The sequence below is a fragment of the Ramularia collo-cygni genome, assembly GCF_900074925.1.
Source record: "Ramularia collo-cygni strain URUG2 genome assembly, contig: RCC_scaffold18, whole genome shotgun sequence".
Classification (NCBI taxonomy): domain Eukaryota; kingdom Fungi; phylum Ascomycota; class Dothideomycetes; order Mycosphaerellales; family Mycosphaerellaceae; genus Ramularia; species Ramularia collo-cygni.
The window spans coordinates 243,906-264,952 of record NW_019716272.1 but is presented as its reverse complement, the minus strand read 5'-3'; the positions used below and the strand labels follow the sequence as shown (position 1 = coordinate 264,952).

The 21,047-nt window shown below is 51.6% G+C and overlaps 10 protein-coding genes; 4 read left to right on the top strand and 6 right to left on the bottom strand.

The window, feature by feature from the left end:
- Nucleotides 1-212: 212 nt before the first annotated feature.
- Nucleotides 213-1,739, bottom strand: RCC_09543 (probable RRB1-involved in the regulation of ribosome biosynthesis; the record flags this gene model as incomplete). XM_023774785.1 has 2 exons in its annotated part: nucleotides 213-1,492; nucleotides 1,541-1,739. The coding sequence occupies 2 exons, from the start codon at nucleotides 1,737-1,739 to the stop codon at nucleotides 213-215; spliced, it is 1,479 nt and encodes a 492-aa protein (XP_023630553.1).
- Nucleotides 1,740-2,252: 513 nt separating this feature from the next.
- On the top strand, nucleotides 2,253-3,213 carry RCC_09542 (probable Ras GTPases; the record flags this gene model as incomplete). XM_023774784.1 has 3 exons in its annotated part: nucleotides 2,253-2,640; nucleotides 2,698-3,065; nucleotides 3,115-3,213. The coding sequence occupies 3 exons, from the start codon at nucleotides 2,253-2,255 to the stop codon at nucleotides 3,211-3,213; spliced, it is 855 nt and encodes a 284-aa protein (XP_023630552.1).
- Nucleotides 3,214-3,720: 507 nt separating this feature from the next.
- RCC_09541 (related to 2,4-dichlorophenoxyacetate dioxygenase) lies at nucleotides 3,721-4,852 on the top strand (the record flags this gene model as incomplete). XM_023774783.1 has 4 exons in its annotated part: nucleotides 3,721-3,852; nucleotides 3,917-4,012; nucleotides 4,069-4,702; nucleotides 4,767-4,852. 4 exons carry the CDS (start codon nucleotides 3,721-3,723, stop codon nucleotides 4,850-4,852), a joined length of 948 nt encoding a protein of 315 aa, XP_023630551.1.
- Nucleotides 4,853-6,045: 1,193 nt separating this feature from the next.
- On the bottom strand, nucleotides 6,046-7,134 carry RCC_09540 (probable retinol dehydrogenase 8; the record flags this gene model as incomplete). XM_023774782.1 has 5 exons in its annotated part: nucleotides 6,046-6,083; nucleotides 6,142-6,305; nucleotides 6,364-6,701; nucleotides 6,758-7,015; nucleotides 7,078-7,134. The coding sequence occupies 5 exons, from the start codon at nucleotides 7,132-7,134 to the stop codon at nucleotides 6,046-6,048; spliced, it is 855 nt and encodes a 284-aa protein (XP_023630550.1).
- A 564-nt stretch (nucleotides 7,135-7,698) lies between these two features.
- RCC_09539 (related to Meiotically up-regulated gene 157 protein) lies at nucleotides 7,699-9,437 on the bottom strand (the record flags this gene model as incomplete). XM_023774781.1 has 4 exons in its annotated part: nucleotides 7,699-8,117; nucleotides 8,202-8,495; nucleotides 8,550-9,041; nucleotides 9,095-9,437. The coding sequence occupies 4 exons, from the start codon at nucleotides 9,435-9,437 to the stop codon at nucleotides 7,699-7,701; spliced, it is 1,548 nt and encodes a 515-aa protein (XP_023630549.1).
- Nucleotides 9,438-9,886: 449 nt separating this feature from the next.
- Nucleotides 9,887-10,391, top strand: RCC_09538 (uncharacterized protein; the record flags this gene model as incomplete). XM_023774780.1 has 2 exons in its annotated part: nucleotides 9,887-9,893; nucleotides 9,973-10,391. The coding sequence occupies 2 exons, from the start codon at nucleotides 9,887-9,889 to the stop codon at nucleotides 10,389-10,391; spliced, it is 426 nt and encodes a 141-aa protein (XP_023630548.1).
- Nucleotides 10,392-10,763: 372 nt separating this feature from the next.
- On the bottom strand, nucleotides 10,764-11,612 carry RCC_09537 (uncharacterized protein; the record flags this gene model as incomplete). The annotated part of the gene is made up of 1 exon (XM_023774779.1): nucleotides 10,764-11,612. One exon carries the CDS (start codon nucleotides 11,610-11,612, stop codon nucleotides 10,764-10,766), a length of 849 nt encoding a protein of 282 aa, XP_023630547.1.
- Nucleotides 11,613-12,452: 840 nt separating this feature from the next.
- Nucleotides 12,453-14,483, bottom strand: RCC_09536 (related to ahmp1 protein; the record flags this gene model as incomplete). Its single annotated transcript, XM_023774778.1, has 1 exon — nucleotides 12,453-14,483. The coding sequence occupies one exon, from the start codon at nucleotides 14,481-14,483 to the stop codon at nucleotides 12,453-12,455; it is 2,031 nt and encodes a 676-aa protein (XP_023630546.1).
- Nucleotides 14,484-15,987: 1,504 nt separating this feature from the next.
- RCC_09535 (probable ketoreductase) lies at nucleotides 15,988-17,101 on the top strand (the record flags this gene model as incomplete). XM_023774777.1 has 5 exons in its annotated part: nucleotides 15,988-16,000; nucleotides 16,063-16,112; nucleotides 16,171-16,686; nucleotides 16,734-16,970; nucleotides 17,027-17,101. 5 exons carry the CDS (start codon nucleotides 15,988-15,990, stop codon nucleotides 17,099-17,101), a joined length of 891 nt encoding a protein of 296 aa, XP_023630545.1.
- A 368-nt stretch (nucleotides 17,102-17,469) lies between these two features.
- On the bottom strand, nucleotides 17,470-19,223 carry RCC_09534 (related to MAPKKK cascade protein kinase regulator Ste50; the record flags this gene model as incomplete). XM_023774776.1 has 4 exons in its annotated part: nucleotides 17,470-17,493; nucleotides 17,548-17,784; nucleotides 17,842-17,917; nucleotides 17,977-19,223. 4 exons carry the CDS (start codon nucleotides 19,221-19,223, stop codon nucleotides 17,470-17,472), a joined length of 1,584 nt encoding a protein of 527 aa, XP_023630544.1.
- Between the last annotated feature and the right edge of the window lie 1,824 nt (nucleotides 19,224-21,047).

Sequence of the window (21,047 nt, the reverse complement as noted above, 5' to 3'; positions counted from 1 at the left end):
TGGCCGATTGGGCCGAGCGGTCTTGTGATTGTAATCTTGTGGCATCTTTGCATTGGGCGAGATCTGATAGAGCGGCATGGATATGACTGTACACCGACAGAGGCAATGAGATCTTGCGTACCTGTCACAACCTTTCATCCGCTAGCGACGCTTCGTCTGCACATCATGTCGATCGATAGCAAGGGCTCTATTTTTGATAGATTCTCCACCATCTACACGCTGATTGTCTTGAACACGCCAAAACCACTCCCACCAGTCGCCATGACTGTTCCTGGGATCTGCGGATGCCAGTGACACTCCTTGACCTGGTCCATGTAATGCACAAACAACAGCTGCGGCGGCACATCCTTCACATCTGCCGTGTATCTGCTCTCCTCATCATCCAACTCCACAGCCAAATCCCACAGCGTCAGCGTATTGTCTCCCGCACAGACGCTCACAATCGAATCATCAGTAGGATGCCACTCCAGACTCGTAATCTGTCCTAGATGGAAGTTGAAGTTCGCCACGGGTTTACTCTTCGCAGCCGTGTCTGGAGACTTCCATTGTCGGAGGTCCCAAACCGACCAGGTTCCATCATCGTGTCCAGAGGCGAGGAGATGATCTGTTTGATGTGACCAGGAGAGAACGTTGGCGTCACTGTCGGAGACCTTTACTGAGATGGCGTGGGTGCGAGATTTGGATCGTGCGTCCCAGATCTTGACTGTCCCGTCGCTGGAAGCTGAGGCAAAGACGTTTCGCTCGCTGGGGGACCACTGTACTTCTTCTACACTTCCTGTGTGGCCGGTGAAGGCATTGGTGTCTGTGACGAAACCGCCTCCATCTGTGCGGGTTGTGGTGAAGATCTTGCCCGCAGAGTCGCCTGTCAGGAGTTTGCCGGCTTCGACTTTGGGTGACCAGTCCAGTGCGTAGCCTTCGGCTTTCTTGTGTGCACGAATGGTGCAAAGAGGTTTGTTGGCGTTGGTGGGGAGTTGGTAGCCTRGTGTGTCGAAGGATAGAAGATGAGGGGTTACATCGTGGATAAGGACATCACCAGTTTCCTGCATTGAGGCTACGAGTGTTGGTCCTGGAGAGGATGAATTTGCTTGGGGAGCTTTGTGAGCGCGGATACGGTTCGTTGTGCTGTTCAAAGGGATCGTCTTGGTTTCGAGAACGGAGTCGCCATGCTCGTCGTCGTCTTCGTCCTCATCATCTGAATCGATGTTGGCGGCTTTTTCGTTGCGGGAGAGACCGGAAAGTTTCATGACCATGATTTGGTTTTCCTTTGCTCGGTCTGGGGCGGCTTGAGTACCTGCTACAGCGTAGACTGTTGCTGGGTACGATTTGCGGTTGTCACCTAGGTCGTCCTTGAGGATGTCGAAAGAGAGACATGGCCATGTTGGTTCGAGTGTGTGCAGCATTTCGTAGGTTGAAAGATCTGGTGAAAGAGTCTGGCCGGCTTCCAGTTTATGTCTTCCTGGAATGAATGTCTCTTGGTCTACCTCCATGGCTCCTGAATATTGATTAGAAATGAGTATCTTCAAGGATTGAGAGTACATACCAGCAGCCTTTTCCTCAGCCTCGCGCTCTTCATCTGGTCTGCCATCGACGCCCGCTTCCAGAATTTCGTCCTCGCTTTCAAACTCGTCTTCAAATTCATCTWCAAATTCTTCACCGTCCGCCAAACCAGCATCCGCCACAGGCCGATCACCCGACTTCAGGGCTTGTGGCTCATCGTCTTCTGCTGCACGTTTGGACATGATCTAGGCTGTATTTCGTCAAGGTGAAAGTAGTGGACCAAGAAGTTTTGCGGCGCAAAGGTTCTGTCTGGTCGACAATAAATTCGTGCCTTCCTTCCCCCACCATCAAAAGTCTAGTTCTGGCTAGCGTCCTGCGGCTAAACTCACGCGCGTGTCGACAGGGCTGAGCTGAGTGGGCGGTTCCATTCAGGAACAAACATTGAACTCAATCAAACTATCCCTCGACGAATATCTCCTTTTCCGTCTTGACACGAGGTTGATTGTGCGTGAAGCGCGTGGAGGTCACTGGGAATACACGCGGCGGGTCCGGGTCCGGTATTACAGCGCAAGCAACAATCTCGTGGTGCATCGGGCTGCGACTTGACTTGCTACCCAACCCAATCATACTCGACGTACAAAAGCAAGCAGGAAGCGCGCCGACAGGAGGGAACCGAGTGTACCTGCATCAGCATCGTGCCGCTGTGTCGGGCAGATTCAGATTGAGCAGATTGAATCTCCGTGCCGGCCGCCGCCATGGACATGGAAACTGACCAGGCCACCGGCAGCAGCAACTCCAGCGACCAGACCGCCGTACCGAGCAACTTGGAGGAAGCATCAATGCAAACCATCACCAACAATCCATCATACGACTCGCGTCCGCAAACCTCCTACTCCGACACGGGCTTCACTCGACCTTTCTCCACATCCTCCGACTCCAACACACCCGACAATCTCCACAATGGCAACGGCCTGAGCAGACCGGCGTCAACACAGGGCCTAGATCAGCGGCAAAAGGGCGCGGAGAAGAATGCATCGGTGGTGATCAAGGTGGGCATGGTCGGTGACGCACAGATTGGCAAGACGAGCTTGATGGTCAAATATGTCGAGGGCAGCTGGGATGAGGATTACATCCAAACGTTGGGTACGGCTCGTTGAACGCTAATCCGTCTTGCCTGAAGAATACTGACACGACTTCCAGGCGTGAATTTCATGGAAAAGACCATCAGCATCCGGAATACTGAAATTACCTTTTCCATTTGGGATCTCGGTGGCCAGCGCGAATTCGTTAACATGCTACCCCTGGTATGCAACGATGCCGTTGCTATCCTCTTCATGTTCGATCTTACACGCAAATCCACCCTCAACAGCATCAAAGAGTGGTACCGCCAGGGCCGCGGCTTCAACAAGACTGCCATCCCTTTCTTGGTGGGAACAAAGTATGACCACTTTGTGAACTTTCCACGAGAAGAGCAAGAGGAGATTTCATTACAGGCTAAGCGCTTTGCAAAGGCAATGAAGGCTAGTCTGATCTTCTCGAGTACCAGTCACAGCATCAATGTGCAGAAGGTATGTCAAGTCTGGGGAGGATCACGTTTTCAATACTGACTGCGAACAGATTTTCAAAATCGTCCTGTCAAAAGCATTTGATCTAAGGTGTACGATACCCGAGATAGAGCACGTGGGCGAGCCGCTACTCTTGTATCAAGCCGTTTGAGAAGCTGCAGCCCGTCTAGATCGCGGCAGCGCATTGGTGAGGAGAGTGGCGGTAGTGGCGGTGTCAAAAGACCAAAGGCTCTCCCACACACCTCACGCAGATGAGATGATATCACGCCTGTACGTCAAAAGACCATGGACGAAGATGAGAAACACGCATTGAACGGAAATTTGGCCAGCATGGTGTTTTGGAGCAGTTCGGGAAGTCTTCTCGCGCAAGCTGGATTMCGCGATGAAGCAACTGCATGGAATGGATGGGGGCAACAGCACAGTCTAGGGGGTATACTTTAATCTCTTTTGTCTCGATATTTCTCTCAACCGTATCATGAGATCAGAATAGCTGACCGGATAATCGGCATTACAGAGGAGCTTGCCACAACCGAGATAGGTAGGTACCTGGTGTACCTCTTCGGGCCCCTCTTATTTCACCCAACTATATACCATCACTTTGGCCTGTTCTTATCAGGGTGGCAAGTTCGCATACTCATCTCATCGCCAGGTACTCACCATGCACAAAGAAGCAACTACATTGCAAGTTGCAGAACTACACCCTTCGTTTGCTGCAGAGGTACGGGGACTGGATTTCTCAAGGGATATCTCCAGTGAGGTGTTCGCAGAAGTGTTATCGATAATCGCAAAAGTAGGTCAGACGATTAATCGGCAGAGGCTGCGATTTCCATGTGTACTGACGCTTCCGGTTCTAGTATGGAGTCGTAAGGTTTCCACGTACAAGTCTCGACGACTCTGGACATGTCGCTTTCGCAGCTCGGTTCGGCGAGCTCGACGACGTGAGTCCGTATGTAAGTCAAAGTCTTGAAGAATAGACGACATTGTGCTCATCAAATCGACACCTTAGAACAAACAAGGCAAAGTCAACCGCCTCCCATTTGATCAGCTTTTCGATGTTTCGAATCTCAATGAAGATGGCTCCATAGCGCCTCTGGAATCCCATCGCGCCTTGATGAATAAAGGCAATGGGATGTTCCATGTGGACAGCTCCTTTAACCCACGTCGTGCTGGCTACAGTATTCTGAAAGCCCATGAATTGCCTCCTGAGGGAACAGGAGGCGCTACGGAGTATGCAGATACACGGACAGCTTTTGACGATCTTCCGGAGGATCTAAAGGCAGAGTTGCTAGAGCAAGACTACATTGCCTGTCACTCTCTGTACCATTCACGGAAGACGGCCGCACCGGAGGCTCTACCAGGTATTCGACCCGAAGAGCACTTTATGAGTCGACATCGTTTGGTGCAGAAACACGAAGCGAGTGGAAGGTGGAACTTGTATATTGCTTCCCATGTGCATCATATTGAAGGTGTGAGCTCGGAGAAGTCTAGAGAGCTGATTGAGAGGCTATATGCACATGCCTGTRAGCGGAAGTATGTCGTAGCGATACCTTGGGTGGATGCTRGAGACATGATCTTATGGGATAATACGTGCGTAATGCACCGGAGTACTGGTGGATCATTTGACGGAAAGTACAAACGAGGTCTGTCCATCTTGTTGTCACCAATCGATCGATTTTGATAAGGACGCTGATTTGTTGTGGACAGATATGAGGAGAGCGACTGTACATGACGGAAGCAGTCAGGCATGGGGACTAAACGAGCCGAGCGAGGAGAGGATGGGATACCCTTAATGGTCGCAGCATTCACCATTGTAATGATTGCAGTAGTCATGCTTGCCGTATTCACCATCGAATGAACCTCCTCTGTGGCAGTGCAAGCTGCGTGGCACAATCGATCAGTCAGGCGGATTGAACACAAGATGATGGCTTTGCAGCATTCTTGCCAGCAGTTCGGTAATGTGTCATTAATGATCATGTATTGACCTTCTGCTCACCACAGTGATTCAACTTGAAACACCTACGAGATGCTCTCCAGAAAATCATCATCTTCACGCCCCAAACAACAGTCTCTATTTCGCCGCATAGTCCAGACCATCCTACCGAACAAACTCAACCAACCTAAAGTTCCTGTTCCCCCAATGGCGCAGCAGGAAAATGGCAATACTTCAGTTTCTCCTCTATATAAAAGACTTCACGTACCCGAAGAGGAAGAGAGAAAGGGAGAACCAAACCCCTACCTACCAACAACACCCCAAGAAACCCCTCAACTAACCCTGAACGGTCCCATTCCCAGAAGACCCATCGCCGAGTATCCCGCGTTTCAAACCGACCCATCCCTGATCGCCTTCGCCCAAGAAGCCGGCCTCGCATTCCTAACCCCCATCGAAGCCTTAGTTCTCAGCCTAATGCTCAACTCCCAACGCGCCTCTCATTTCCGACCAGTCCTAGAACCTCAAATCGAACTTCTGCTCGTCCACAAATTCGACCTGATACCGCTAACAAGAGTCCGAGAGCTGGTACACGATTTACCGGATGCAGAAAAAGGATTACTGGAGAGGGATTTAAAAGTGCATTTATTGTCACAGCAGAGATTTGTGTTGGGATTGTTGCTTTGGAATGATGGGATTGTCGTCACGACTAGTACGCGTGGGTCGAGGATGGAGGTTGATAAGGAGTTGGAACGACCGAGTAGTGCGGCTATGTTTGGGCCTTGGAGGAGGGAATGGGATGATGTACCGGATCCTAAGGCGAAGTTTAAGAGTAGGAGGGTTTTCGTGGATGGGAATGGGAGGATTTGAAGATTTACTCCTCTTGAGACTCATTTGCGTACTAGACTCGCGGTAGATTGAAATGGAAACGTCGAAAAGGAGTACATTGGAATGTCGTTCTTGTTATATCGTTTGAATCGACTTCTGTTTGTCTGACATCTAGCATCGTTCGGCTCGTAGCTATCACCAACACGCTTTCTTCTAGCATCGAGACAATCAGCTTGGCTTCTTGTAGCCATCCACGTCGGTGCTGTCTATACCACGAAGTCAGTAAAGCATGAAGAGGAGATTGGGAGATCGGCAAGTACGTACTGCTTAATTTCTCATACTTGGGCACCATCTCGCTGTACTGCTWGATTTTGTTCTGAATACCAGCGTAGGCATCCGTACCAACAGCAATACGAAGAGGAGGATCATCCATCTTCGCAACCTGCCAGAAAACATCCGCTCCCTTGACTGGGTCACCAGGTTGCGAACTGCAAATTAATATATCAGTACGTTTCGAGACATGATCCACAGAGAGATATCACTCACCCATTTCTCTCCCCCATCGACTTCTTAGCATCCAAATGATCGTAAGCCGGCTCCTTTGAATCCCCAAAGATCATGGACCGTCCAGCCCAATCCGTGCGGAAACCACCGGGCTCAATGCACGTCAGCTTGATGTTCCACTCAGGCTTCAATTCCTTGGAGACCGTCTCAGTGAATCCCTCCACCGCCCACTTAGAAGCACAGTAGATTGAGAAGAATGGGACGCCAAGTTGACCTCCCATGGAAGTTATTTGCTGTATCCTACCTCCGCAAGGCTTATTGATTTCTCGCATGATCTTCAATGCTTTTCGAGTCACTCGTAGTAGGCCGAAGAAGTTCACCTACAGATCGAAATATCAGCAAAAGATTGGTTCCATGTTCTTTCGCATCCACTCACCTCGAATTGAGTGCGTGCTTGTTCTTCCGAAACACTCTCAAATTCTCCTGCGAGACCATACCCAGCATTGTTAACGACCACATCAACCCGGCCGAACTTCTCCAGCGTTGCATCGAAAGCTTTATCGACTGAGCTTGAATCCGTGACATCAAGATCTACAGCCAGAAAGTTGCTCTCGTTTGCGCCATCAAATCTCAACTTCGAGCTGTTTCGAGCTGTGGCTACTACCTTGTCACCTTCAGAGAGGGCTTTCTTGACCTGTCATGAAAGACGATCAATAAGAGCACAGTTAAGGTAGAGGGATATATTGAGCTTCTCACCAGCTCGTAACCGAAACCAGTGCTTGTTCCTGTGATGAAGAAGACTTGTGGTGCCATGATTATTGCAGATGAGAGGTGTTGGTGCCAAATGAGACGAAGTGAGATTGAATGTTTCTTGGTGCTTATTATAAAGGATTCATGAGCTCTACTGTCTGGTCGAGATGCATCACCTTGTGGGACACTCAAAGCTCGACCTGACGTCAATTGATGCAGTGATCCCGGCGAACAAGCTGTGAAGTGATGCTTTGAAGCTGGATCAAGCTCTGATAGAGCCATTGGAGCTGGTCCCCGATTCGCCACACTGTCTGCAGAGTTCACGTCTTGCGGCCAAGTTCCACAAAAGTCGCACGCTTTGGCGTGTAGTAGACTGGTGGGGCCGCGGRCGTTACTCCGTGTCKACGCAGTTCACCATCACTACAAGACGTGGACCTTGATGGAAGTACTGAAATTACAGGGCTCTCTCAATGGTTCATGTGAGGTTTTGTTCGTACGAAGTGGACTTAGGTCGCGGCAAGTCTCGTCTGTTGATGATATTAAGCATACGTATTAAAGGGCCATGAGTCCATTCCGACAACAACCAATCATTCATACCATTCATACCATTAATGCTCATGCCAACTATCAGTTCTGGAAGCTCGTCTGCAGAATTTCCGGCTTTCTGTCGTCAAGATCGAGGATKGCTTGGCCGAACAAACCATTCGCCCAAGAGAACCACTGACGTGTCCAGTCGCTTTCGTTAAAAGTGTTGACGCTCTCATGGATCAGACCTAGGCCAGCAGTACTGCTCACAATCTCCCGCAATTGCTCCGTGATCTCCGCGTCGTCGCTGCTCGTGAGGATACGAACAATACTGGCCATAGGCCAACTGTGTCCGAGATCCGTGTGAGGAGATCCAATGCCGTTGATGACGGGTCCACGCATGTAGTAAGGGTTGCTTGGACTCAGGAGCAGACGGCGAGTGTTTTGGTAGACTTCATCGTTGACATCGAGGTATCCGAAGAATGGCGCTGCCAGAAGGCTGGGGATGTTCGCATCATCCACTACAGGTGGAAAGAAAGTTAGTACCGTCTTGGTAGTCGATGGGAAAACAGAGATGGTGGCCATTCTCTGCTCACGATACTCACTAATGGTCTGTCCCATGTATCCRTCCACCTCGAATGCGTAGACTGGACCAAACGCGGCGGTCTGAACAATGCCATGTTTGGTAATTGCAGCTCTGAGGTCGGATGCCATCGTGGACATCTTCTCTGCGAGCGCATCCTGGTTTCCAAGCCCCTTCATGATGGGCGCAGTCGCTCCCAAGAAGCGGGCAAACATCATGTTGGCTGGAATGAAGCCTTGATAGATGGTGGTGTCGTCTGATGGGCGGAAGAAGCTTCGAATGAGCCCAGTGCGATTGAAAGGGTTGCCAAAGCCGTCTGGTTGTCTGATTTAGCGTGTTCCAATGTATGAAGGATAATACGCATTCTTACCGTTGGCAGTAGTCTCTGTGGACCTCGTTGTCTGTCTGGTCCAAGTGTAGCTAATGTTCTGGACGGCACCGTCGTCGTGGTATGTTGGAACCATCATCTCCTCGGCCACTTTGAGAACGGCTTCGACTGCGCTGACCCACGAATACTTGCCGAAAAATTCGACATCTTGAGTCGCACTGTAGTAATCGTACGAAACTTCCAAAAAGGCAGCGAGTGAATCCAATTCGTACTTGCACTCGAAAACGGACATGTTACTATACGCAGGCGTTACCACATCGGTCTGGGCATACTCGTTCCAGGAAGGCGGCAGTCCACTCTCAGTGGGAGGTTGAAAGCTGTTACAGTATGGATCCGTCAGAAGATAACGAGATTGCAGGTTGATAACTCCACGGTATAGCGAGGCCAAGGAGTCTGGAGAGGAAGATGCCTCTAGAAGTGGTAGGTAAGACTGTACCTGGTTGGCACTGTCTCTTAGCCACATTGCGTTGATGTCTGTACAGCACATGATCAGCAATTGAAGGCTACCAATGTCCAAAGAAACCTACCTCCTGTGATGAGGAACGTTAGCTCCTCATCTGTGCCGTCCGCTAGACCCTTCCACTTGACGGCCGTGTCCAGTGTGTTGGGGAAAGTATTCTCAAAGAGTCTCCTCAAGTCTGGGTCCGCAATCTTAGAGGAGACCTCTTCGATCTTCGACTCTACGACTGAGGAGTTGAAGGTGCGACATCTCGTGACAGGCCGTTGGGAGGAGAGGTTGAAGCGTCCCTCGCTGAATGGGCCGTGTTGCTGTCCGGCGTACTTGATGTAGTCCGGGCAAATGGGATCCTCTGCGGCTTTGACGCTGGATATCAATGCCGAAGCAAGCAGAAGCAGATGTTTGGTGGCCATGGTTGGTGAATCAGCTCAGAGCCGTTCTGTTTGTCTGCAGGTAACGTAGGTGGTAGAAGAAGTCACGCTGCAGTGGACCGTGACMCTACTTTTAGTATTTAGCTTTCACGGAACGATCGACATGGATGGCCGTCTTGAGGCGGCTAAACACCCCTCATCCCGGGCAGGTCATCTTCCAGGGCCAATGAGACACTCATTTCATTGAAGAAGCTTGGTCACTATACCATTTCAATGTCCATTCTCACCCTCACTCTCGACACTAATGGCTGGAATTGCATGCTTGGCAGAAATGTCTTTCGGTCCTTACTGTCGGCGTCCCATCGAGACACCACAAAGACTACTGTAGGTGTCGTCGTGCAAGAGAACACAACTCCCATTTATCCACGTGATGTTGTCACTGGCTCCATGTGTGGAGAACCCAGTTTTTCAATGTTACATCGCGGAGAAGCATGCCACGTGAGTGCGGAGCTCCTTAGTGGAGCGGTCGCCGATGGCACGACCGAACACTGCTTTCTAAAATCTCACACTGACACAGGGCATCTTATTCTTCTTCACCATCGATCGGGCCGCAGGAACCGTCGGTCATTGCCATTCCATAAGCGTGATCCGATTCCGAAAATATGGAGAATTTCCGACGTCCTAATCCGGCTGGCCCTCCTCTCGCCCAGAATAGAGACACGAAAGAGACGGAGAGGATCTAGAACATTGGACCCGGATGCCATCGGATTCCTCATCTTCACCTTTCAGAGTCTCAACATCATCTCGCGGCCCAGCATGCGCCGCTCCGGACATGACCGTCGTTGTTCCACAGCAAGACTCATCGCGGAACCAGAGGACTCAAGGTATTACAGTGATGGCCTGCATGCAACAAATCGCCGATCCTACAACGGCTTGTGGTCAAGTCTGCAGCTATACCCGCCACGAAGGCAGTCTTCAGCCGTCAAGGTCTGGTGAAGGTAAAGGTTGGCGCCGTATCTGCAGCAGTTGAAGATGTCGTACTCCCTGAACACGACTAGTTATAAGGAGATTGTTCAGTAGAGCGCTTCACGCTCCGCGAGACAGCTCATTCTGGCTGGCATAGCTACCCGTTCGTGAGGGTGGTGATCGATTCACAACTGAGAAAGCCGGCAATCTTCAACTTCTCCATTTCTCGCGCTCCACTACGGTTCGGCTTGGCACTCTGTGTAGTACACCTTCAATGCGTATTCACCGACTTCGACGACCATTATCCAAAGGATTGCAGCAGTATCTATCCATTGTAGAAGAGACTGGCTCAATGGCAGGACGCAGTGAATCGGCCTGAACGAGCGTACCTTGGCCAACATATCACTCTTCTGGAGGATTCCACAGATGCTCACCGAGATCCACAGATCCCGATGATGCGTCGCTATCCTCATCGCTGAACACTGGTCTGCCAAACAACCCACCCTCACCCAGTTTCCTGACTGTGCGGTCCGGATCATCCTTGTAACCCTCGCGGCGATAGGCTGCCGGAAGAGTAGCAATGCTGGCCGCTGGAATGTCCTCCGCACGTGGCGTCCACGGCGTGCCCCAGATCTCGACGCACAGTCGCGGCGCCAGCTTGTCCAAAATCGCGAGTCGAAGTGCATTGTCGACTGCACTGCGTATGAGTAATGTCCGCTTCTTAGGGTCTTCTTCATTCACCGCTTTGCTGTCGATCTTCCGCTCATTTTCTTCAAAGGTCTGGAAGCTTTTGCCCGCCTTTTGCGCCGTTTTGGCACGCGACACGAGAGTGCTGGCCACATCTGCACGCAGGATCAGCCAGTCACGTTGATGAAGCTGGGCATCTCTCGGTAATGGTGAAGTGAGCTTACGCTGATGAAGGGTTTCCCGTGGTCCCTGGGTGTGCCCGTGCAAATGGTCAAGATCTGCCTCGAGATCCGCCCAATCTTCACCAAAGCCGTCATCGAAGTGCATCGCTTTGCCGACGGGCAAGTCATCGAATGATGGTAACTCATACCGGTAGGTATCTGCACGGCTTGGATTTGTCGCGGATGAGCTCGAGGCCGCCGGAGGCCGCTTCTCAGCAGTCTTTTTTGCTCTATGCTTTCTGGCAGGCATTTCCATAGGACTGTCGGCACGTGGGTTCGCAGCGTGCTTCGTACCTGATCGAGAATGACATCTAGGATTATCCTCCGCAGCTGGAGGCAGCATCTTGGCGGTCGCGTCAGCAGTTGAATCAACGAAATGTGAGTGTGCGAGGAGGATGAAATTACCGGAGAAGATCCATTCAACGACTCCTCATATGCCTCGCCCTTGGCGGTCTTTTTCCTGGCTCGGGTCGTCCGTCTCGGAGCTTCCTCTATCGAATCCATGAATGGACCTATCAAACAAGCTAGGGATGTCTGTCTGGTAAGCTGTATTGCGGATGAAGAGTAGTGCTTGGGCGAGAGAAGATGTCTGATGGACAAAGGCGGAGAGGAGGGGAAAAAGAATGGTGCCATTCACTCCTACCTGCCAAATTTTCACACATTGCCAGAGCGCGAGGAAGGATCTCTGCTTCGCAAGAAGAAGCTGCGCCTACCTTTGGTCGCAACATGTTGTTTTCTGCCGTCTGTCGCTGAAGTTGTGCATGTCGCGGAAGCTTCTGAACTTCTGAAAGTAAGTTTCTAAGGTAGGTAGTGAGGTCACCTGGCTTTCCAGTCATTCACTTTCATTTCACATTTCTTGGCAAATTAAAATTTCACAAAGCCACGTCGCGGCTTGCAAAGTGCGACACCATCCGCCGCCAAGATTATTGTATGAATAATAACGTTCAGAAGCACTCCCAACATCACATTCTCTTGTACGGCATTCACTATGTTGACAAGAAGCATTTACTTTACCTGTAGGGTTCATCATTGCCAATGCTACAGAGAGGCAGCTGATAGCATGCCGATAGGCGATAACGGTGTCGAAATCTGTACTCTATACTCGTGTCAACGCCTCGCAAGCGCTAAACAAGAACGATCCATTATATCCATTAATAACAATTAATCACAATTGCGAAGCAAATCATACTTGAACGCTCTGTGCGCGAGCATCTTCTGATTTCCTCGCCTTCTTAGTCTTTGGCCCTGTCCCTGTGACGGCTTCTGCCGCATTTGCAACCTTGCCGCCACTTTCGAGCTTACTCTTATCCACAGCCAGTCCTAGCTTTCCTCTCTGGTGCCGCTTCGCCATGGTCTTCAAAGCCTGCTCTGTGAGACCTTGGCGGAATATCCGCTCAAGGACATCCTTCTTGCGCGTCTTGTGATCGCCGATACTAATCACGACACCAGCTGCAATGTTGCATGCGATTGAAAAGGAAAGAATGGTTGCAGTCAGAGCTTCGGGTCGGACCCGGTAATCGATAGCCCAGGTGCAGGTACCCAGTGCTATCTGTAGAAAGCTGTGGCAGTCGAGGAGGATAACAGCCGCGACCAGAAGCTTCAAAGGAAATGCGTGATGTGTCGCTGTCTCGTGTGGCTTGTAAAACGTGTGGCTCTTGTTGAACTTCGCCTGATGGTATTGCAGACGCTTCTGTTGTTGAACGGTGAGAACGGAGTACTCGGCCATCTCTTCCTTATCAATAATGTCGTCGCTGTCCGGTGGATCGTCGCCACGCCTGGCAGGCAAATCATTATGATCAACGAGGTCCGGTAGATTTTTCTTTTCTCGTAATTTCCAGGTCAGATGGTGGTAGTGTGCAATGAAGAGCATGTGGTATGTGTCGACCGCTCGGAAGGGTGCTAGCCCATCTCCCATGAGCGCAAACAGGGCGACCAAGACAAGATCAACAACATTAATGAAATATTCCTGTCTTCCGTCGCCAACGTAAATCCATCCGATCAAGCCGAAGACCCAAGCAGCACCGAATAGCGTTACGAGCGTTGCGTAGATGAAAACGAATGCGCCTAGTGGCTTGCTGACGTATTGGCGAAATCCTCTCATGGAGCGCTTGAAACCTTCACGCTTGGAATGCATGAGGTGGCGAACATGGTCGTTTAGCTCCGCGACGTCTTCGTCGGCCCAGCCTTCCAGACTCACACCGTGAGGAAGTACAGCGTAGTGAGAATCACTGACCTCTGACGAGATCGAGATCTGACGGGTCATACGATTGTCCTGCAACTCGATGTCGCCATCSAGCTCAATCTGCTCTGGTTCATGTTCAGTCTGAGTTTGCGAAGCCGGCCTTGTCGGTGACATCAATTCCCCCCTGGATGTACGAGTTCCTGCTCTCGAGCGTGCTACAACTGCAGCATCTTCTGTTGGGCGTCGTGTCAGATCGTATGTAGGCCGTCGATTCACCAAACCACCGAGATCGGGGACGAACAACGAGTTTTGAAGGTTAGTCAGTGTTCCCAAAGTCCGCACCTCGGGATCGACAAGGTCTAGAAGATCAATTACATCCGACTCATATTCATCTTGAGACGCGATCGTTGAATTCCGTCTTGTGTTGGGATGCATAGTTGTCGAGGTATTCGACCTGAAGCGATTCAGACTGAACCCTCTCGACCGCTGCGCCGCATTGCCAGCACTGTGCATAGCTGAACCTGTTGGACCGAACGTTTCCGGTGCAGGCGTACGTGCAGCCATGTCCTCGGCATTGATTCCAGGCGTATACGCGCGTGAGCCATCGAGGCTCTCGGGAAATCCAGGATGCATTGAGTTGCCGCGCGACGCAGCCTGTCCTTCTCGGATTGGTGGCATATGCGATTCATTTAGTGTCGATTGCCTTGCAAGGTCTGCCGCAGTAAAGTTGGGCCCATAACCAAACGAACGTGGGGCTGAGGAGCTTCTTCTTCTTCCTGTGAGTTCCGTGTCGTCTGCGGAAGGAGTTTGCACATGTTCCTGCGAAGCGCTTTGTGGAATCTGCGGACTGAAGTTGGAAGAGGGAAGCCGTCGTATGCGAATATTGGAGGGCATCCTCATGCTTTCATACGAGGGCGCTCCCAATATGCGTCTTGCACCGCCAGGGGTGCGAGGTGCACTGAGGCGATCCTGCTGGTTTGCGGAGCTCGCAGGCCGCCGGCCTTGATCTGGGTTCTGGTTGAAGTAGTCCATGTTGATTAGAAGACTGGGGATGTTGTTCGAAAGACGCCGCTTTGATGCACTTAAGCTTGCATAGTCAGACTACCGCGATGCTGTTATACGGTAGAGGTTGTTCTCRGGAAGATCTATCCAGTATTTGAAATGCACAAAGCTTCGCTGGCTTCGGATTTCGCGCTCGCAGTCCAACAGTTCTCTCGTTACCAGAGTAAGACGCCTTGACGCCTTGACGCCGCGAGTATATCGTATATACCTGGAGCAATGAAGATAGTCTCGTGCGGCCCTGCAGGCTGTGAGGTCGTGAAGGTCGTGATGGTCGTGTACCAAAATAAGCAAGAAATTGAGATTTCCGGAGGGTCCGAGTCCCGACAATCCGGGGAAGATGGAAGCTGAAGCTGAAGCTTGATCCTTGATGATGGTGCGCGATATCCGGCTGGCGGCACAGCTGGCGACGTGCAGACGTGGACACGCAGATGCTCGGGCGGTCGGGCTGCTGCTTGTAAGGTAGTGATGATGTCGCGCCTGCACAGACAGGGCCGCTGCAAAGCAGGAGGTGAAGTTGTGATGACGGGAGGCGCGTCCGAACAGTGGGTCTGTGTTCAGCTCAATTTTGTTTTCGCAACGGCTCCTAAATCTGGATTCTACGTCACCGGCGGCCACCACGCAGTCAAATATAACGACACGCAGCGGGTAAATTTCCCAAGCAAGCCCAGCAACGCCCAAGACAACTTTTGGCATGACATCGTCGAATCATTTGGGAGTAACCTGCGCGAAAGCATGGCATTTTGACATGGGTATGAAACAGGTGTGGAAAAACGCAAGCGGAGCGAAGTCCAGCGTGCCAACTTTCTGCTGAGCTACACCACGCGAGCATTGTTTGCCTTGTGATGCCTGTGCACCCAACCCACGAGGGAAAGACTCCATGAAGAAGACCAGACGACGAGAGTGTGACTGGAATCCACACTTTGCGAAGGCGTCGCGATCGCCCTTCGTGATGTCGTGGTGAAAGGAGTGGTCGATCATTGCGAGAAAAGGAAACCCATACAACGCTCCTGGACACCGAACTCAAGTTTGCTTTGATACAAAGCCTTATATTCTTCCAGTAAAAGCCGACATATCGCTCGGGCGTGTCATAGAGCTTGTTCGGCCAGAGACTGTCTGCATTTCCTACACAGTGGCGCGCCTTCCTGATGAGGCGCCTTATCTTGACTGTTCGTAAGATGGTCCTGATGTGACTTGGTCTTGAGCAATGTGACACTCGCCAGAAATTCACAGCCAATACCTGATCTACGTCGGTATGAGATGTCAATATCACACGCAGCTCTCTGCCCCACCTGCCTGCATGTGGGCCCTGCGGGGCCGCAAGAAACGGAAGGCGACTTCACTTCTGTTGTGCTGCCTTTCAATATTTCCAATGAGTGCCAGATTGTTCAAACGATCTTCGACACTTTCAACTTTCTTCACCAATTCAGTCAGAACTAGCCCTTCGATCATCTTCTCCTGTCTCGGGTTTGCGAACATGGCTCACATTCGTGCGTAGCTGATCCCCTTGATCGAAAGCATGCTACAGTTCTAAAGCTCTCTCACCATGCAGACACTCCCATTCCACAGCTTAAGCTGAACGATGGCAATCGAATTCCTATGGTATCTGATAATCTCTTCGTCTCCCGCAACATGGTCAATCATGCTGAACGAATGACAGCTTGCCTATGGCACTGGAACCGCTTGGTACAAGACTGGCGACGAATCTAAACTCGACCAACTATGCATCGACAGTGCGAAGACAGCCATTGGACTCGGCTACTATCATCTCGATGGCGCTGAAGTTTACAAAACCGAGACAGAGCTTGGGACCGCCATTGCCCAATCAGGCATTGCGCGTGAGAAGCTTTACGTGGTCTCGAAAGTCATCACGAACATTGCGGATATTCCCAGCGCTTTCAATGCAAGCCTGAAGAAGCTCGGTGTGGACTACCTTGATTTGTACTTGATCCACTCGCCGTTCTTCGGCGAGACCAAAGAAGAGCATCAGGCCAAGTGGAAGCAGATGGAAGAGCTCAAGAACCAGGGATTGGTCAAGTCCATTGGAGTATCGAATTATCTTCCCGAACATCTCGATTGGATCCTCGAGACGTGCACCATTCCGCCGGCCATCAACCAGATTGAGTTTCACCCCTACCTGCAGCACACGGAGCTCCTAAAGTACCACAAGGAGAAGGTGAGTATTCGCCAGGCGGCTGATGAGAAGTGAGCTAACAATCACAGGGAATTGCTACATCTGCATACGCTCCCCAGGGTGCGGTGATAAAAGCTGCTCCTGGACCAGTAGATGGTATCATGGCTTCTCTGGCAAAGAAGTATGCCGTTAGTCCGGGTGAGATCAGTTTACGGTGGTGCATCGATCAGGACATCGTCGCGATCACCACCTCCAGCAAAGAACAACGCCTCAGCGATTACCTGAGAGCTATGACGTTCAAGCTCACACCGGCGGAGATCAAGCAGGTGAGATGATCGTTTCGATTGAATGGTCGCGATGTGTGCTGACTTTGTACCTACAGATCAACGAGGAGGGCGCGAAGAAGCATGCGCGTCTCTATTGGAATCACAAGTACAAGGACGATGACACTCGATGATTGAAATTCCGTGAACAGTGGCCCCTAAAGAYATCGAGGGGAGGAGTCGACAAATGTGCCTTCGGGGTCTCCTGAGTTTGGAACAATACACGGTCAACCTTATCTATGAAGGATGCTTTGTGAGCAATTTTCACCATTGCAGAGGGAGGTTACGGCTTATTCCTCGATTGGTCGATACGAATCTGTCTCACTACTGCTGCTGTTGCTCGCGCGCAATAAGTTGCGTCCAAGTTCCTGGTCATTCTCTGCCTACTGGATTGTATAGTTGCGAGACAAGCCGTTCCTCATCTCCATGACAAATTCATTTAAGATCCCAAGCCGTCATTACTGACTCTATCTGACGCCAATGAGCCGCATTCCACCTCTTCTCATAATACGCCGCCAGGAATTTGCTAGTGGACTGTCAGTACGACCTTTCAAACCCTCCACCAACAGCATCAACATACCTTAGCGGCCTCTGGATGTTCCCTCGGCATATTTCCCGTCGCCGTAGTTCCACTCCACCCTTCCTGCGGACTGGCGTGTCTCCGAAGCATGAACATGGGTTTCCTTCCTTCTTTATCAAGTTGCTTAAACAGGAGTAGAGGTTTCTCTTCCAGTCCAAGGCATCGTTCCTGGTCGCCGTGTACAATGTACAAAGCGTACTGTCGCCAATCATCCGAGATGTCGTATCTCTTGAGCGCCTGGCGTATGACATTAATGGGGTGGTCAGCCCGGCGGTTGCGGCGGCGTTGACTTACTACGGGGAGGACGACCCGGCAGGGATCGTCGATGCTGACGCGGAATGATTTGAAGATTTCGACTTGGGGATTGTCCCTGGAGGTCGGAATATGTTAGCGATGCTGCGTTGACCAGAGAAGAGTGCTCCAACTTACCTGTCTCGCCCGGTGCTGGGCGTTTCGGTTTCCCTCGGACTCGGAGTGGGCGCTTGTCGTCGCGATCTGTCCTGCTGCTGGCGTGTATCCTGATTCCACTGCTCATCTGCGTTATGCCCGTATGAGCGTTGGTCATGCCTTGCATTGTTAACATCGCGAGGGAAGGAGCGACTGGCTGCAGAGCCCGGAGGATGGTACTGCCCAGCTGATACGCTGTATGCAGGACTGGTAGGGCTCAGTTGCTGCCCGTGTACGCTGTTAGGACTGTGCTGGCTCGCCATGCTGGCTGTGAGGTGAGTGCTTGCCGCCATTGCGGCAGCCGAAGCTTCAAGATGTGTTCCGCCATCATCACGGACTTCTCTGGGCTGTGGAGTGTGTGATTGCGGCGGGTGTGTAGGAGAGTGTTGCTTTGTAGGGTCGGACTTGAGGAAGAGCTTCTTGGTAGAGAATTTCCTGCTCAACGAGCTGCCTTTGCTCTGGGGTTGAACTACCTCTGCTTGTCGCACTGCATCCACCTCTCGCGGTGAGGGTATGGTCCCACCCGAGGGATCTGGAAGTGGTGTTCGCTGGTCCTTCATCATCCGCACAATCGGAAGCGTCTCTTCCCTGAGCTTTTTGTTCTCCTCCGATATTCTTTCGAGCTCTTGTCTCAGCCCTCGCAGCTCTGCCTCGGTAGACATGATCCGCTGATCGCGCAGTCGTATCGAKTCGATGATGCGAGTGATATCGTCTTGGGTTGCGGTCAATTCGCCCTTTTCGCCCTCGGCCGACAACGGCACGTAATCCCCATCTTCTATCCTTATGCCTGCGAGCATCTTCTGCTCGTACACTGCCTTGAGGATGGTCAAGCGATGCCCCACACTAGTCACGCCCAATTCCCGCAGCTCATCGTGTTGCAGAGCAACCAGCGCCTCGCCATTCACACCCTCCTCCACGAACCGCTGTGCGTACTGCTTCAATGCGGGCGACAATGCAGCAATGTAGCTTGCAGCCTCCTCCTCGCTCCAATCTGTGATTTGCCCCATTGGACTACGACCATCCCTGTCCGCCCAACCCTGTGTCGTCGGGGTATCGTTTTCCCCGTCCATGGACTGATCGTCCTCTGACTCTGAAGGATGGTCTGAATTGTCGTCCTGAAAATGGCCCGCAATGATTGGTGAAGTGAAAACGGACCGCTCAAACTCGTCATCAGCCTCGGCGTCGCTGTCATAGGCATGGTCGCCTGCATGGCGCGCGTACTTGTCCATCGGGATCGAGGGCGCCTGTTCCTGCGTGAGCGTGGCTCGACGGGTGCGGATCGCGGGAATAACGGTGTCGCTGGTGGCCGGCCTTTGGCTCAGTCCGGTTGCAGGTCGATGGCCCAAACCTGTAGCAGGACGCTCGTCCAGTCCTTGCAGCCCTTTCCCGCCGGGACTACCGTCGAGTGGTGTGTCCGCGAATTCGGTTTCCGCTGGACTGACGGGCGAGGCGGGATAACTCTTGCGTTTGTGTGCAACGGGCTGAAGGCGTTCCTGCGTTGCAAACGTCGCGCTCGCGGGGGTCCGCAGCGGCAGCAGTCGAGGACCCGAAAACGATGGCCGATTGGGAATATGCGACGCTCGGTGACTAACTCTTGCTAACCAACTTCCCCTTGAAGAAGGAATTGGCGATGCACCGTACGCATCGTCAAAGGTAGGTTGCCCGTGTTTAGCCAGCTTGATGGCTGTCGAGGTGTGATGTGGACGGGAGCTGTGGCTGTGCGGATCTGCTTTCCTTGATCCCGCTCCGGATTTTCTGAACACTCACGACAGGTCACCTTTGGATATGCTTCATATTATTCCATGGAGTTGATGGACAGACAACCTTCAGACAGAGCGAAGAGCAGATCGTCATGTGATATCAAGAGGAACAAGGTTCGCACATAACGGCCCGTGAGGAGTGTGCAGAAGAGCGGCGACTCAAACGCCACAATTGACTGATTTGTAGGTAGATCCGCTCTCTCACCCACGCGGCACGCTGTTCTGTGATCTGCCGCGGAAGGACCTCTTTACACGGTCTCTACCAACGTACGGACGAACAACGTGTGATGCCGTGTATCATCCATAGAGTGAGAACGGTATATGCTATCTCAAGATATCCACTTTGAATCCGTGGTTAGCCCACGCTAGCAAAGGTAGCGTGAATCGATCGATTGAGCTACCAAGTGCTCCAGCAGAGGTTCATCAGTCAAGGGAGACGGCATCTTTACTTTGAGTTGTACTTTTCACACAGACCATTGAGTCACKGTTCTGCATGACCTTCACCATAACGATTCCACAGACGCAATGTTCGCCAACGCAGAGCAGAGGAGCACCCAAACCGGAATTACGCTAAGCGAAACGGAACGATCGACACGAGAAGGAGTTCACATCAAAGGACTTGGCACAATAGACTATCAATCGTCTTTCTTTGGGGATTACACTACTGGTAAATGAGCTTGTCGACATCTTGATCTACAGTGGGTGGAATTTGTACCTCAAAGCCAGACCGGAGAGGACTCCTCGAGAGATCTTCCGTCTCGTGCACTTCCTTCTTCCCAGCAGGGAGGGCATGGTCCAAATCGTGCCACGTTGCTATCGTTCCTAGGTTGATAAAGCATCCGAGGAGGCTCAAGTGCAAGAACGAGGTGGCATGTAAATTCTCTACGGCCAAGTYCATTGCAAAAGAACTCCGCCTGTACATTAACTTTCTACGTTGAAAGTCATTACTGGAAACCAAGAGCCAAATGTTGCTGCAGTGTTGCGCGAGTCTCGTTTCGCCGCAAACATACCAGCGCTAGGATGTTCGAGAGAAAGCATTCGACGTAAAGAGAGGCCGTAGATGTGTAGGAATAATAGAAAGGGGCCCAATCAACAACACGGCAGACAATTGGACCATCATGTCCTGCGGGATGCAGACGTACACTGCTCTTGAAACCCTTCCCTTGCCGAAGTTTTCGTCAACGATCACAGAAGTGAGAGGGAAGGCCAGCGATCTCGATTCCCGAACATCACCCAGGGTCCGACGGCGACATGTTCGAGTCGCATTGACCCATTTGATTGGTCCAACGCACC